Source organism: Vicugna pacos, chromosome 25, assembly GCF_048564905.1.
Source record: "Vicugna pacos chromosome 25, VicPac4, whole genome shotgun sequence".
NCBI classification, from domain to species: domain Eukaryota; kingdom Metazoa; phylum Chordata; class Mammalia; order Artiodactyla; family Camelidae; genus Vicugna; species Vicugna pacos.
In genome coordinates, this window is record NC_133011.1 from 26,371,312 (window position 1) to 26,387,001 (window position 15,690).

Here is a 15,690-nt window from a genome sequence, read left to right on the forward strand (position 1 = left end):
TAGGTTGTGCATTTTTCTTCAGTCAACAACTCCAACTGGCTTGGAATTTTGGAGGAACTGGAAGCAGAAATGATCTTGACTATTAATCTAATTTATCAGGGCAGACTTAAATTACAAGTAGATGAAAATCCATCTTGTTTTTAAAGGAATCTATTAAAGCACCCCTCAGCAGGGCCTTCCCTGAACCCCTTAATCCAAGTATCACCCCATTCCATTGTTCTCATCCCTTTACCTGCTTAAATTTTTCTTTACCTTTCATCACCTAACATGTTGTCATTTGTCTATTGCCTTGGCTATTGTCTCTCTCCCCAAATGGAATGTAAGCTCCACACAAAGGCAGTGTTGTCTCGCTCTCTGCTCCCTGCTGCACCCCAGCACCCAGGACAGCCCTGGCCAACAGTAGGAGCTCCACTGACATTTGCTGAACTAATGTCAGGATTCCACTGCAGAGAGAGGGCAAATGGAACCTCAGCATAATGAGGAATGGGACAGAATTGCTGACCTGGAGAAGAGGGCAAAGCAAGATTTCGAGAGCTTCTGAGAGCTGGAAGGCTTGGAGGAAAAGTCCTTTGAGGGATTTTACTGGAAGTCAGATGTGTGACCTCTTTTAGTCACAGAACATTACTGCCAGCGTTGCAGATGTGATGTGCAAACATGCATATGCTTGCCTGGCAAGACACTGGAGCCAAAAAGGGTACATCTGTCACCTCTGTTTGAAGCCACTCCAAGTAGTCCAAATATGCATTTGGAGAGCGCTGAGAGAATTTTATGTCTTGTTCGCGCTGTCAGAGGCAGTAGGGGAAAATGTGTTGGGAATAGAGAGCACATACTAAACAGCCAAATTCGTGCTGTTAGGTTACACGCAGGGTTTCTCTAGTTCGGAACTGCTGACATTATGGGTTAGACAGTTATTTGTCAGCAAGGGGCTCCCCTGTGCAAAGGATGGTTAGCTGCAAATGACAGCCTCACCAGTTATGACAACCAAAACTGTCTGCTGACACAGCCAAATGTCCTCTGGGGTTCTGGGGGCAAACTCATCCCTGGTTGACAGCCACTGAGTTATCCGTGGTGCTAGTCCACTTCCCCTCCATTTGCCACTCCCCATACGTCTCCAAGACACACACACACACTCTCTCTCTCTCTCTCTCTCTCTCTCTCTCACGCACACAAACATACACAGTAGGATAACCCTCTTAACCTCCCTCAAAGGAAGAATTTTTTTTAATACTGTATTTTTTTTTAACAGAGGTACTGGAGATTGAACCCAGAACCTCGTGCATGCTAAGCATGCATTCTACTGCTGAGCTATACACCACCCCCAAGGGAAGATTTATTCCTTTGTGTACTCCCTCCGAATGGGCCCTGGGATTTCCTGATGTCATCTGTGATCAACCATTACATTAGTAGTCTCTAACAAAGCACATCTTTCCAGATTCCTGCAAGAGTGTTGTTTCTGCCTGCACTGAGTCTAGACTTGACCATGTGACCTCCTTTAGCCAATGGGACATTAGCAGGCACAGTGATACAAGCAGAGGCTTGTTAAACACTGACACATTCGGGCTTGTCCTATTGGAACAGTACGTTCTTAGCAGCCAGTGTCGTGTAAAGCCCAGGCTAGACTACTGAATGCCCAGAGGCCACGTGGAGAGAGGCACTAGTAGTTGAGAAGCCATCTTGGATGTTCAGGTGATCTTCAGCTCAACGCAACCATGAGTGACCTTGGCTATACCAGGTGGAGCAGAAGAACTGTTCAGCTGAGACCAATCAACTTACAGGATTGTGAAAAACAGGAAATCTTTTTTTTTTAAGCCAGTAAGTTTTGAAGTAGTGTGTTATGCAGCAATAGACAACTGAAACATTAACAAATGTCTAAGTTGACAGTAAGAAATTTTGCAGAGTTGGAGTGGACTCATTAGCTCACAAGAGCAAACTTAAATTTTCAGAAATTTTCTGAGTCAATTATTAAATAGTAACTTATATTAGCTTAGGTTTAAATAAATTATATTTTTAAAAGGTAATAAATACTCAAAATCATTTCTTAATTATTATGCTATATGTTAGCATTATCTACACTCTTGAGGTTATTTGTGTCTATTGTATCTATGTGGTGAACATACCATGTAATGGTATACTATTGCTCACCTCTCTCCAACTCTGCATTTGATGACATCACATTGGTAGCTTGAAATTGGTGGTAGCAGGAGTATTTACACCACAGAAATTGCCAAATGCTACAAACCAGGACTTTTTTGTCCAGAGAGCCAGTTGTTAAATGTATCCACATGTCACTGGTACTCTCCATAGAAGGACTTAAATAAAGGCACTTATAATAGCCAGGATTCATTAAGGATGTTTACACGCCAACTGCTGTTCTAAACTCTTCACAACTCCATGGGGTTGGTACAGAGGTGGTTCTAGGCTGTCTTCACTTCTTGGGACAGTTCTGGCCGTGATAGAGGCCAAGAATCCTACACCCTCCTCCTCTCCCGGCCATGTGGAAAGGCCGTAAAGATGGGAAAATTGCAGCCACTGCTCATTCTGCCATGGAATCAGAACTTCACCCTCTGGTCCCCTCCTTCCTGTAGTCTGGAGGAGGCCTTTCCGAACCCCTAGTCTATGTGAGCAGTTTCTCACTGTATGTGGGAATGATCTTGCTGCCTGTCAAGATCAACACCGCATTTCTCCCTCTGCTTTGATACCGTGCCTTTTCAGCTGTAGGTGCCAAATCCTTTTGATTCCACATGAAATGCTGCCCTTGGTTGCTTTCATGTATGTTTTATGAGAACCCCAGGCATGAATATTTATTGAGGCAACTTGGAGCACATCCCTTTGATTTTCCTTTTCTGTTCTGACTCATGTTAAAAGGAAAGGAGGAGGTGCACTATGTCATAGCTCACCTGTAACAGCCTTTCCTTCCTAACCCCCTTCCTTACAAGGCCAAAGAGTCGTCAAGGAAATGGAAAACATTGCCTGGGTGTGTGTCAGTTAGCAGCATGACACACATTTCTGTTTTACTGATGAAACGGAACTCTTTCCTGCACAGCGTCAGCTCTCCCACACGATATATCAACCCATCCTTGTCATCTAACTGTTATCTGCTTGGATTCCTTCCACGGTGACTGACTTGGTCGACCCTCCATCCACATTAATATTTTCTACTCATTCAAAGACACTGTGAAGAGAATGAAAAACAAGACACAGACTGGTAGAAAATATTTGCAAAACATAAATACAAAAAAAGGCCTGGGGGAGGGTAGAGATCAGTGGTAGAGTGTGTGCTTAGCACGCATGAGGCCCTGGGTTCAATCCCCAGTACCTCCATTAGAAAAATAAATAAATAAACCTAATTACCTCCCCCCTCAAATAAAAAAAGGACAAATGGGGTCAGAGTTTGACTATGATGCTGTCAACAGAAAACCAGTGCCCCAAAATAAAAAAAAAAGACCTATATCCAGAACATATAAGAACTCTCAAAACTCAATAATAATAAAACAAACAGCCCAATTAAAAATTGGGCAAAAGATTTGGGCAGACATATGCAGACGACAATCTCATGAAGAGATGCTGAACATCATTTGTCATTCTAGAAATGGAAATTAAAATCACCATGAGGTACCACAATACTCCTGGAATGACTACAATGACAGAGACTTATCACAGATGTGGAGCACCTGAAAGTATCCTACGCTACCCAGTATTGGTGGGGAGGTAAAATCACAACCATTTGGAAAACATTTAACACTTTCTTAAAAAGTTAAACCTATACCTACCATATGGCCCAGCCATTCCATATCTAGGAATTTACCCACCAGAAATGAAAATATATGTTCATACAAAGACTTGTACAGGAATGTTCTTAACAGCTTTCTTTGCAATAGCCTCAAATTGGAAACAATCCCAATGTTCATCAACAGGTGAATTATACCAGTAACTGTGGTATAGCAATACCATGGGATATTACTCAGCAATATAAACATATGAACCGCTGATACACCCAGTAACACAGTTGACTCTCAGAATAATTATGCTGAATGAAAGAAGCCAAACCAGAAAAGAGAGAGTATCTAAGACCCATTTATATGATTTTCTAGAAAATATTAACTAATCTAAGAGACAGAAAACAGATCAGTGGTTGCCTGTGGATAAGGTGGGGTGGGGATAGAAAGAAATTGCAAAGAGGTAGGAGGAAACTTTTGGGAGTAATGTTCATTATTTTGATTACGGTGATGGTTTCCCAGGAGTATATTTATGTCAAAACTTACAAAATTATATACTTCAAATGTGGAGAGTTTACTGAATGTCAGTTATACCTCAATAAAGCTGAAAAAATATATATGAATAGGATACATCATTATTGACTAGGCAATGATTCAAGAAGGAACCAGCAAATGGTCCACCAACTTGGGGTATTAACATTGGGAGATTATAATGTGTGGGAGGTTAGTAGTCATGGCACATGTTGCCAGCCTGACCTTCAGACTAGGTCCAACTAAATCCAAAGATAAACGCAGTGTACGTGTTCAAAGACCTGTAATATGGAAACCTCTTGATCACACATCCGAAACTGAATAGGATGGTCATGTGGACTGTGACAACCCATACAAGCTGAGCTGATGAAGACTGCTTGATACCTAGTAATAAGCAGAAGTAAGAAGACTGCTTGATACCTAGTAAGGACTGTAGACATTCTAGGTGAATTTTTATAAAAAAGAATTTATCTGGCATCAAAGCAACTGGCTGCTGACGACGTTGCTTTACTGGTGTATAACTGGTAGATTGGACACCATAATACTGGAGCCTCTTGAAGTTAGACTACGAAACTGAAACAATTTTCACGACGATGGTGAAAAGGTCAAGAAGAGAGGACTCTATAAAAGTTCTTTTTGCACCCAAATGTTTTTTATAAAAGGAACCCTTCAATTCTCAATGCATTTGCGTCCTTGCTTCTCTATTAAGTTGAGTGCACAACCCCTTAATCCCTAAATGCAGTGTGGAACGGAAGCAGAGACCACAGGGGAAACTCACTTTTATAGCTGCGCAGGGAGCCTAAAACCCGCCGAGGCCCCCAGGGAGCCGAATTCCCAAGCAGATCCCCTCGCAATAACTACGACTCCCAGAAGGCTTTGGGTCGTGAAGGAGGACGGGACCTCGAAAAGGGGCGGAGTCTCAGAGAGAGAGGGTTGTTGGTCGATTCCATTGTCCAGAGCGAGAGGGGTCGCCTGGGCGGAGTTTCGGAGGGACGCCGCCTTCCGATTAGCGGTCGGCGTCCTGCGCGCGCTTGGTACGGTCGGCGGGGGACCCGGGCCGTCGCGGCGGGCGCTCAAGTTTCCCGGGCCCGGAGCGCGGGGCCTGCTGGGAGGGCGCCGGGACCGTTGTCCGCCAGGCCGGCGGCGGCGGCCCCCGGGCTGCGATATGCAGAGCACAGACCTGGGCAACAAGGAGAGCGGCAAGATATGGCACCGCAAGCCCTCCCCGGCCGCTCGGGACGGGTAAAGGCCGCGGCGGGAGGAGAAGGGGTGGACGCCGGCGAGGGGCGGGTCCGCGTCTTTGGAGACGCGTTTAGGGGCTGTTGTGGAGGGTCCCGGGAAGGGGTGCGAGGGGTTGGATGGAGATTCAGTCTCTGGCTCTGATCCTACCCCGGCTCTCTGGGTTGGGTGACCTCCGGAAACTTAGGGAACCTGAGTCTCCGTATGCCCGACAGCAGGATCCTGAGACCCCTTTCCCAGTTCTGGGGGCAGAGGTCTTGTTAGGATCAGCATGGAGTGGGAGATCTTGATTTATGCCAGGGAATTTGCGCTTTTGCTGAGTGCCAGGACTGCCTGCCTTAATTATCACGGTATCCCTGTAGTATTCCTGGCACGCAGGAGAAGCTTGTGTTTGTTAATTATTCCAGCTGGGAAAGAACTCTAGCGGAGGAACCGATGCGGAGCGGGAGGGGGAGAACAGTACACTTCCCCCCTTCCAGAAGCCTTAGTTTATCCATCCTTGAATCACTGCATGTATTCAGGCAAGCATTCATTGGCTATTTGATGAGCACCTACTGTGTGCCATGCTTCTAAGCGCTGGCAGACAGCTGTGGAACAAAACAAGCTTCTGGTTCTGATTCTGGTTCTGGAGTTTACGTATTAATGTTTGTGATGGTGGTAGTGGTGGGGGAAGGGATTACATTTTACAACATAGGGCGGCCTCCTAGTAAGGCCGGCAATGCTGCTGCTTTTTTTTTTTTTTAATAGACTTTATTTCCTTAGGACACTTTTAGGTTCACAGAAGAATTGAGAGAATGCTACAGAGATTTCCCGTATACCCCCTGCCCCCCACCCCATTGTTGCAATTGATGAACCTACATTGACACATACTTATAACCCGAAGTCCACAGTTCACTTTAGGATTCACTCTTGGTGTTCTACCTTCTGTAGGTTTGGACAAACATATACTGACATATATACACTTTTAAGTCGCATGCAAAGTATTTTCACTGCCCTAAAAATTGTTTGTGCTTTGCCTCTTCACCTCTCCCTCCCCAGCTCTTCTTTTCCTTCTGTTCTCATCTGTGCTGTTTGAGGCTCCTGTGTGACTTTAGTGGATGCCTTTGTCCCCTAGTGGTGCCATCTTGGTGCCAGTTGCTGCACACAGATTAATCTTATTGCCTCTAATTCCTTAGGATTTCATGGACTTTGCTGCATCACTTGAGTTCATATTGCAGTGTGCTGCTTGTTCTAGTAATTTTTCTGTTGATCCTTTGGTTGCTTTCTCAATAAATCAATAGACTTTGGGTGCCAACTGCACGTGCCCAAAGCACGGTGCTGCACAATGTACTATCAGCTCTTTTGTTTCTGATTGCCAGCAGTCCCTTAACTATTCTCTCCCATCAGCTCCAGTGAATAACAGTTTTATCTAGGGTAGAGATGTTCATTTCCAAATTTGGAGTTTGTGTAATTACCACCCCTACTTCTGATGTTCTCTAAATGTTCTAAAAGTTATGCCAACCCACAGTAATTCTTTCTTGCTGTTATAAAATATCTAGATACACATGCAAGGTTCAAAAAATGAAAGAAAAGAGTTTGTCTGCAAATATCTTTGTTTCTTCCACTAAAGCATAGCTTTCTTTTTGTTCACTGAAATCCACCGTTATGGTGTTGAGAAAGGCAAGGAGCATTGCTTGTGGAGTCAAGTGGACTTCAGTTGAAGTAAATGTTCATTTACTAGCTCAGTGACCTTGGGCATGTCAAATCTCTTAGGCTGTACATGAAGGTAATGATACCTAACAGACAAGGTTATCTTAGGTAATTATGAAGACTTTAAAAGTCTCATGCATCTTGGTGTTCAGTAAATATTTGATGTTTTTACTATGTTTAAGGACTAAGGAACTCAGGCAAACTGAGCAATTACAGGCAGTTCTAAAATAAGTAATTGTGCAGGTGATTAATATGAGAAATCAGAAAGACAGATTTTTTATATCAAGATGGTAGAGTTATAATCAGATTGATTTGTTAGTGTTTTTCTATATTTCCCATATTTTGAACAATGATCATGTAATTTTGTAAACCACGTACAATTAATGTTATTCAAAAAAGACTGGAGGGAAAAGTCGTATGCTTGGTCTGAGTTTAATTGCCAGGGAACATTTTGATGTTATTATCAGATTCAATACATTTATTTCCCCTCTTTCCCCTTTGGGGATGTGAAAGAAAAACCAGAGCTGGACAGTGGTTAAAGTTGTGAAAACAGACTATTTAGAACTATTGCAGTAGAGGAAAAGAGCGTGGAACTGGGCTCAATTCAGAACACAAGCCTGGGCAAGTGGGAAGTTATAGCCAAGGAGCAGGTGGGGTGGGGGTCAGTGGATGGAAAATTGGTAAGAGAAAATATCTGGGACAAGGAAGTTCTGGCTAAATCAGCCTCACAGGATTCTTGCTGAAGACAGGCCAGGGTGATCGGACATCCCTTGGGAGATGGTGGAGGATGAGGAACCCGATTAGAGGTCAAGGATGATGGTACTGAGGGTAGGGGGTTCTGATTAAACTGACTGAGCAGCATTCTTGTTAAAATTAGATTTTGCATTTTACAAGGAAGTGCACAGATGGGCCTAGGAGAAGGTTTGGGAGCCTGACTAAAATATGATGAAGCCAAGAATCTTTGTCAAGGACTAGATAAAAATAATTTTGCTCTTTGACCCAATGAGTCTGAAAAGCCTTATTTTTAGATTAAACTGGAAAAAAAAAGTTTGATATACTTAATTCAGTTCAGTATTTTTTAAATGAAGTGATAACGAGGAAGATGTTTCTGTTAAAATTCAACTTCATAAAGTCAATTAAGATAAAAAATTTCATGATTTGAAAATTTGCTGCAGTAGAGAATGGGATTATTCTGGCCTTCATGACCCACATATACACACATACGTTATTTTAAAGAGTTAGTTAATTTGTGCTGCAAGTTTTGTAAGTTTCCTTCTCAGCAAATATATAGTACATGATCTTCCTCTCAAAAAATAATACCTTTAGACAAATATACCTGAAAATAAAACTCATGTATACTTGGAATACTCTGCAATCACAAAAGCAGAATCTCTTTAGGATGTCTTAAAATTGGGTATTGAATTGAAGTTTTTCTAATGTAGGGTAGTTTGTGATTTATGTGAAACTCACTACTTTTCACTAATTCTTTATTTTTATCACGTGTCTGTTACATAGTGTAACAATTCAACTAAATCAGAAATACCTTTCCTTTTCATATCCTGTTGTTGTCCATACTTAATCACAGTTTATGAATCTGTTCATGTGTGTGTTTATTTTTTTTAGTGTCTGTCTCTACTATTAAACTGAAAGCTTCGTGAGGGCAGGGCCTCTGTCTGTCAACTGCTCTTGGTTCCTGGCTTGTTCAGTGTCTGATGCGTAGTGAGTTGTCAGGTTTTTGATGAATAAATGAACAGTAGCTACTTTGATAATAACTTCCTGGACTGTTTTCAGAAATCACTGTAGGGGTAATGTAAACTATGGCCTGTGGTTGATGATAATGTGCCCATGTTGGTTCATCGATTGTACCAAATATGCTACACTGATGAGGGATATTGAGGGTAGGGGAATATATATGTGTGGGTGGGGAGGGCTACACGCGAACTCTCTGTATTTGCTGCTCAATTCTGTTGTTAACCTGAAACTGCTCTAAAAGAATAAAGTCTCTTAAAAACATAGAATTGCTTCTAGGAGAGAAGGAGCAGCAGCAGTAGGAGAGGGAAAGATGGGTAGGGAAAAAACTTCAAAATTAGTGAGATGTACTATACAATTAAAAGCCATATTTTTCATAATAACAAGTAATGCTTGACCTAGAGTTGAATGTTTTTTGTTTTTCTTGACAGAATTATAGTGAACATCGTTCACAACACTTCTGATTACCTTCCCAAAGTTTTGCGATTTTTGAATGTGGCTTTTGATAGCACGGGTGACTGTTTAATTGCCGGGGACCATCAAGGAAATATCTATGTTTTTGACTTGTCTGGAAACAGGTGAGCAGATGCTTTTGATATTTACCAAGTGATTAATTCCCTGGCTATTTTAGTACTTGCTATTCATTCAGAAAGACTTATTAAGTTCTTACTATTTGTCATAAGTGCTGATGGAAGAAAGTGGGAAAGGATAGAAAGATAGTATGGTTGGGTTTTTTTAAGAGAGTTAAAGTTCTGGCTTTAACAGCATCTCTAGTAATTTGTTTCTTCTTAAATGTAAAAATTCATTATTGCTAATTTATCAGTTAATGTCTGGTACTTGTTTGGAAAGAACACAGCTTTCTTGGTACACTACTGTCAGAGTGTACCAGATCGAGGAGTTTTAAAGAATTGACCTTCTTCTCCCTCTTCCTTTGCTGAACACTATAGAGCAAAAGCAGTTAGGTGCGTTGATCAAGGTGGGCATCTGTGCGGAGGGGGTGGGTGGGAGGGAAAACTGTCGGCCCCACCAGAGAGTCAGAAGGTGTCTGTGTGGGGGTGGGGCCATCATGGGAAAAACAGGGGGCTTTGATCAAATGAGTAAATATATTGAGGAAAATGGGGGTCAGGTTCTTAACTACTGGAAAGGGGAGTTATAAATATGGAAAGAAAGAAAACTAGACTGAATCCCATGGTACTGGATTGGAATTGGAATTGGTTATATCAGTGTGAACTCCTGGTTTTGAACATAGGTAGACAGACACAGAAGTAAGCTCCCCATGAGGGAGTGCAGGAGTTTTATGTACATGTATTTCCTAACTTGGTTGACTCATAGGACCCAGGAGCAGTAACACCCCAGTAACAATGAATATTCCCAGGGCCCAGTTCTTGACTAAATATTACTCTGCTAAGAGGAATCCTTGCAGAAACAGCCAGTTTCAGGAGGGATTCAGAGAAAGTACGAGAAGAACCTGGAACATTCTGTGGCCAGAAAGAAGGAATTGTTCAAAGAACGATGGGGCTGTGTCACAAGGACGTAAATGTCAGCTTGAAGGAGCTCTCTCTGGGCAGGCTGGAGACAATCTGAGTTTCAAAATAAATAATGATCGCGAAGGATCATAACCCACTGAATAAAATAGAAATCCGTGAATTCATGCTACAATCAACAAACAGTTCAATGAGAATGGATATTTGCATAGTCACAAAGTACCTCTCCACAAAAGACTCAATCATCAGAGAGGAATAAAAGAGTAATTTTACAGTGACGAAGCCTGGCAGACACTACCGTGTGGAATGATTAAAGTTAAATTTACCAGTTGTGGGACAAATAAAAATGTGTGTGCCACCTGATGGGGGTGTGGTGTTAAGAACGCAGCATCACTGCTGTGATATTCCTGCCCAAGACGTCCCCTGAGTCTAATGGGCGGAGTGAGCAGGCAGAGCTCAATTAAAGGTGTTGTATAACGAGACTGGCCTGTAACCGTCACGAGGGTCAGGGTCATGAAAGTTGTGAAAAGGCTGAAGAGCTATTGCAGACGGAGGGAGCCTAGACACAGGACAAGTCCAGGCTTGGATCTGGACTGATCCCTTTGCTGTAAAGGACATTATTGGGACACTGGGCAAAACCGGGGTCTGTGGATTAGATGGTGGTAATATGTAAGTGTAGTTTTCTGATTTTGATGGTTGTATTCTGATTATATGGGGAGAGTGATCTCAGTAACTTATTCTCAAATAGTTCAGGAAAAATCAAGGTCATACATGATTCATTTATTAGGTAGAAATCTGTTCTTCAGTGTTTCTACTCTTTACCAAAAAAATAATATGGTCATTATTCTCCCACCCTTTGCTCTTGCGTAACCTACCCAGCTAATTCCTAATCTACATCAGTACACCTGTCTCTTCTTTGCTCCCACTGCCAAACAAAATTAAAATTATTGTTGATTGTCTCTGTTACAGAGCAATGGGCTTCAGCGTCATTGGTGCTAGGACTTCATTCGCTCATCTGCTGTCATTTACTTTTGCCCTTCTTCTCTGAGTAATCCCAACCTTTACCAGTTTCCTTGACTCCTTATTCTGACTGCCTGGCCTCCTAATTCATGAGAAAACAGACACCCTCAAGCTTCTCTTCCTTTTCCCCCACCACAGCCTCAGATACATGTGTAACTTCACCTAGCCGTGACTCTTCGCCACTTTATTCAGAAAAATAGGTGAGCCTAATTTCTGCCAGTGCTAATCTCTGTCTTCTGGAGCCGCCCTTGGGACTTTCCACCGTGCGTGTCCCTCTCTTTTATTCTGTCCACTGTCCCTTTTCTGTCTACAAATAGTCACATCTGAGCAGGGGAGTGAGTGTCAGAGCTGTGACTTGAAACCAGGCCTGTCAGATTCTAAAGCCCCTACAGAGCGTTCCCGCAGAATCACCCTAATTGCCTAATCCCATGGTTTCTTTTCAGTTCTCATTTTACTAAAATACTCATGTCTTCCCTCCTTTCTGAGTTTTTTTTTTGTTGTTTGTTTTTTGTTTTGCTTTTGCTTTGAGGTACAACTCTTTCCTGATTTTCCACCTCTCTGATCATTTTTTCCTTCTTTGCTGACTCTTCTTGCATGTCTCCCCTTCATTGATGTGTTCTTCAGGCATCTGTCCCTGGCCTGCTCCTCCCATGTGCCAGGTGTTCTCGTTAATAATCTCATCACCACCAAGCCTGAGGCTCCAGCTGCCACGTAACACTGTTCACTCAGATCTGTTCCTGCCACCCATGGGTAGCTTCGAGAGTGGGCTGTCTGATGCGGTACACCAACCAGCTGCATGCAGCTCTTAGGCCCTTGAGGAGCGGGCAGTTAGTCCAAATTGAGATGTGCGGTTAGGGTACAATACACACTGGGTTTTGAAGACTTACTCTGAAAAAAAAAAAGAATAAAATATCTCTAATATATTGATTAAATGTTGAAATGATAACATTTTAGATACACAATGAATGAAGTTAAATATGTTAAGATTAATTTTATCTATTTCTTTTTCCTTTTTTTAATGTGGCTTCTAGAAAATTGTAAATTACACATGTGCCCTGCATAACATTTCTTTTAAACAGCATGGCTCCAAATGCTTTTCAGGTGCCTTAAACTCTGCATGTTTAAAACCAGAATTATTATCTCCTACCCCTACACTGGTTCCTCTATTGATTAAGCTTGAAAACTTAATTTTTTGTAAATTAAACTCTAACCATGTGCCAAGTACTCTGCTAAGCACTAAACACACAATATTTTATTTAATCATCATGTATTATTTTGCTTAAGCATCATGACGGCCTTATGGGACATCTTTCTTACCTTCACTTCGCAGGTGAGGAATTCTGGATTCCTCCCTCATCACCCCATGTTCGGTGCATCACCGAGCCTTTCTCCACTTGACGTCTGACACTGCTCCTTGTTTGTTCTGTCCATTCATACCCGTAATGCTGGTTGAGATTTTCTGTAGTAGCTTTCTTCCTCATCTCTTCCTCCTTGTCCCTCTATCCATTTGCTGTTGCTGCCAGAATCATCTTCCTAAAAGACATACCTGATCATGATTCTGCTGTGCTCAAAAAATTCTTGGTGTCTTCCTGATCTGTGTAAGTAAGATCCAAACTCCTGTAATGGCATGTGGCACTCTTTGTAATCTGCTTTTGTCCTGCCAGAATGAAATCTCATTTTTGTGGGTCTCATTTTCGTCACGTCTAAGGACTCCTCCAACATGAAATTTATGGTTATTGGGAGAATTTCTGATACTAATGCAGTTATCTCTTACTAGGTTTAACCTTGTTCAGCGAACAGCGCAAGCTTGCACAGCTCTGGCCTTTAATCTCTGCAGGAAGTCTGAATTCCTTGTGGCATTAGCTGATTATTCTATTAAATGTTTCGATACAGGTAAGAAGTCCTGTTTGTTTTCTGAAGCAGAGTGAAATGTAGACTGGTGCCCTGAAGGGAGTTGGCTAATCTGTACAATCTGAGGGAGCAGACCCCACGAGGCAATCCTCACTTCAGACACCAACTACAAGTTTGGGGGTTCCAGGGCCATCGTGACGTCAGATCAGCTGGCTACAAATTCAGGGTTCTCCACAACTACCTTCAGGCTTGATAATTCAGTAGAATGACTCACAGGATTCAGGGATGCACTATGGTTATGATTATAGTTTTTATTTGTTTATTTTTAATGGAGGTACTGGAAATTGAACCCAGGACCTCATGCCATGCTAAACATGTGCTCTAACACTGAGCTATACCCACCTCCCCATGACTGTAGTTTTAATGTAGTGAAAGGATACGAATTAAAAACTAAAGGAAGAGACGCAGAGGGAGGCTCCCAAAAGAGAAGCTTCCATTGTCCCCTGGGAGACACGTTACCCTCCCAGCATCAGTGTGTGGCCGACTGCACTGAGTATTGCCAAACAAGGAAATTCCCCTAAGCTTGGACATCCAGAGTTCTTATTGAGGCTGCATGACATTGGCGTGATTGGATTATCGCCCACTTTGTTGAACTCAGTTTCCAGCCCTCCTTTCTGGAGGTTGGGCTGATACCACGTGGCCTAAAGCCCCAGCCTTCTAATCACTCACATGGTTAGTCTTTCTGGTGAGGCCAGTTTCCACTCTGAGGTTTTCTCCTTAGCATAAACCATCTGCTGTTGTCCAGGGACCCACCATGAGTAACAGAGACATTCCTATGCTGGGGAGGTTCCAGGGGTTTAGAGGTTGCCTCCTTGGAGCCTGGACAAAGGCCATCTCTCTCTTTGAAGGCCAAATACCTTACTCTACAGGTACAAGAACAAACCCATTTTTAATGTAACCCATGAATTTTATAGCACATCATATTTTTTAAAAGAGAACTTAAGAGTTCTGCAAACTGAACTTCTTATTCAGAAAAAAAACTCAACTGCATTGTTGTTTCTTGTTATTTATGTAACTAATACGTTGTACTTAGAAAGATAAGACTAGTAATGTAGTGATAGTTAACACTTACATATTGTTTACTCCTTGCCAGGTACTGTTCTATGACTTTATATATATTAATTAATTTTAATCATAATAACTCAGAGATGGATACTGTTATTATGCCCATTTGCAGATGAGGAAACTGAGGCACAGAAGTAACTTGACCAAGGTCCCCCAGCTTGGTAAGCAGTGGAGCCAGGATCCCTAACCTGGTGGTCTAGCTGCAGGGTCCCCACTCTTAAACACCGCTACCCTCTCATGCAGGAACAAAACGCAGTCATCCTCCAGTAACGTGCAGGGACGCGGTGTTTTTATAACAGGGACCAATCTTTCCAGTCTATTCTCTATGTGTATAACTTTTTATATCCTAAAAAAAACTATGATTATCTTATCTATATTGTTTAGTGGGATCATTTTCTTATCTCATTAAACATTCATATATTTAAAATCAGTACCTAATAATTCTACTCTATAGGTTTTTTAGTACCATTATTATTATTATTTTTATTGAAGCACAGTTTACAATGTATCAGTTTCTGGTGTACAGCATAATGTTTCAGTCATACTTAGACATACATGTATTCCTTTTCATATGCTTTTTCATTGTAGGCTACTACAAGATATTGAATATAGTCCCTGTGCTATATAGCAGAAACTTGTTGTTTATCTATTTTATACATAGTAGTAAGTATCTGCAAATCTCGAACTCCCAATTTATCCCTTCCCACCCCTTTCCCCTTTGGTAACCATATGTTTGTTTTCTAGGTCTGTGAGTCTGTTTCTGTTTTGTAAATAAGTTCATTTGTGTCATTTTTTTTTTAGATTCCACATATGAGTGATATCATATGGTGTTTTTCTTTCTCTTTCTGGCTTACTTCACTTAGAATGACAATTTCCAGGTCCATCCATATTGTTGCAAATGGCATTCTTTTATTCTTTTTATGGCTGAGTAGTATTCCATTGTATAAATACCCTCAGCTTCTTTATCCAGTCATCTGTTGATGGCCATTTAAGTTGTTTGTGTGTCTTGGCTATTGTAAATAGTGCCAAGTACCAAAATTATTTAACCTATTACCTATTGATGGACTTTATTATTTCTTAAAATTTTATAATTTATTATATAAATACTGGCAGTACTGGGGATTGAACCTAGGACCTTATGCATGCAAAGCATGTGCTCTACCACTGAGCTATATGCCTCCCCTCTATTGATGGCCTTTAAACTGTTTCTAATTTTTGGTATTGCAAACACTGCTGTCACAGATATTCTGAAAAGCAAAGCCTTTAAACTCACCTCTGATTGCTCT

The 15,690-nt window shown here is 41.7% G+C and overlaps 1 protein-coding gene across 6 annotated transcripts in view; it reads left to right on the top strand.

Annotated features, from left to right (window-relative positions):
* The first annotated feature begins 5,258 nt into the window (after window positions 1-5,258).
* TBC1D31 (TBC1 domain family member 31) overlaps window positions 5,259-15,690 on the top strand; it is a 59,257-nt gene continuing 48,825 nt past the window's right edge. For 2 of the 6 annotated variants that reach the window (XM_072949667.1, XM_072949666.1), the window contains exons 1-3: window positions 5,259-5,489; window positions 9,356-9,502; window positions 13,206-13,321. In XM_072949667.1, coding sequence (XP_072805768.1) covers window positions 5,413-5,489; window positions 9,356-9,502; window positions 13,206-13,321 — 340 coding nt within the window. In that variant the 5' untranslated portion in view covers window positions 5,259-5,412. Of the gene's footprint in view, window positions 5,490-9,355; window positions 9,503-13,205; window positions 13,322-14,516; window positions 14,566-15,690 lie in introns of those variants that run through there. The other 4 variants (XM_006211414.3, XM_072949668.1, XM_015245428.3 and 1 more) reach the window with 3 other exon arrangements.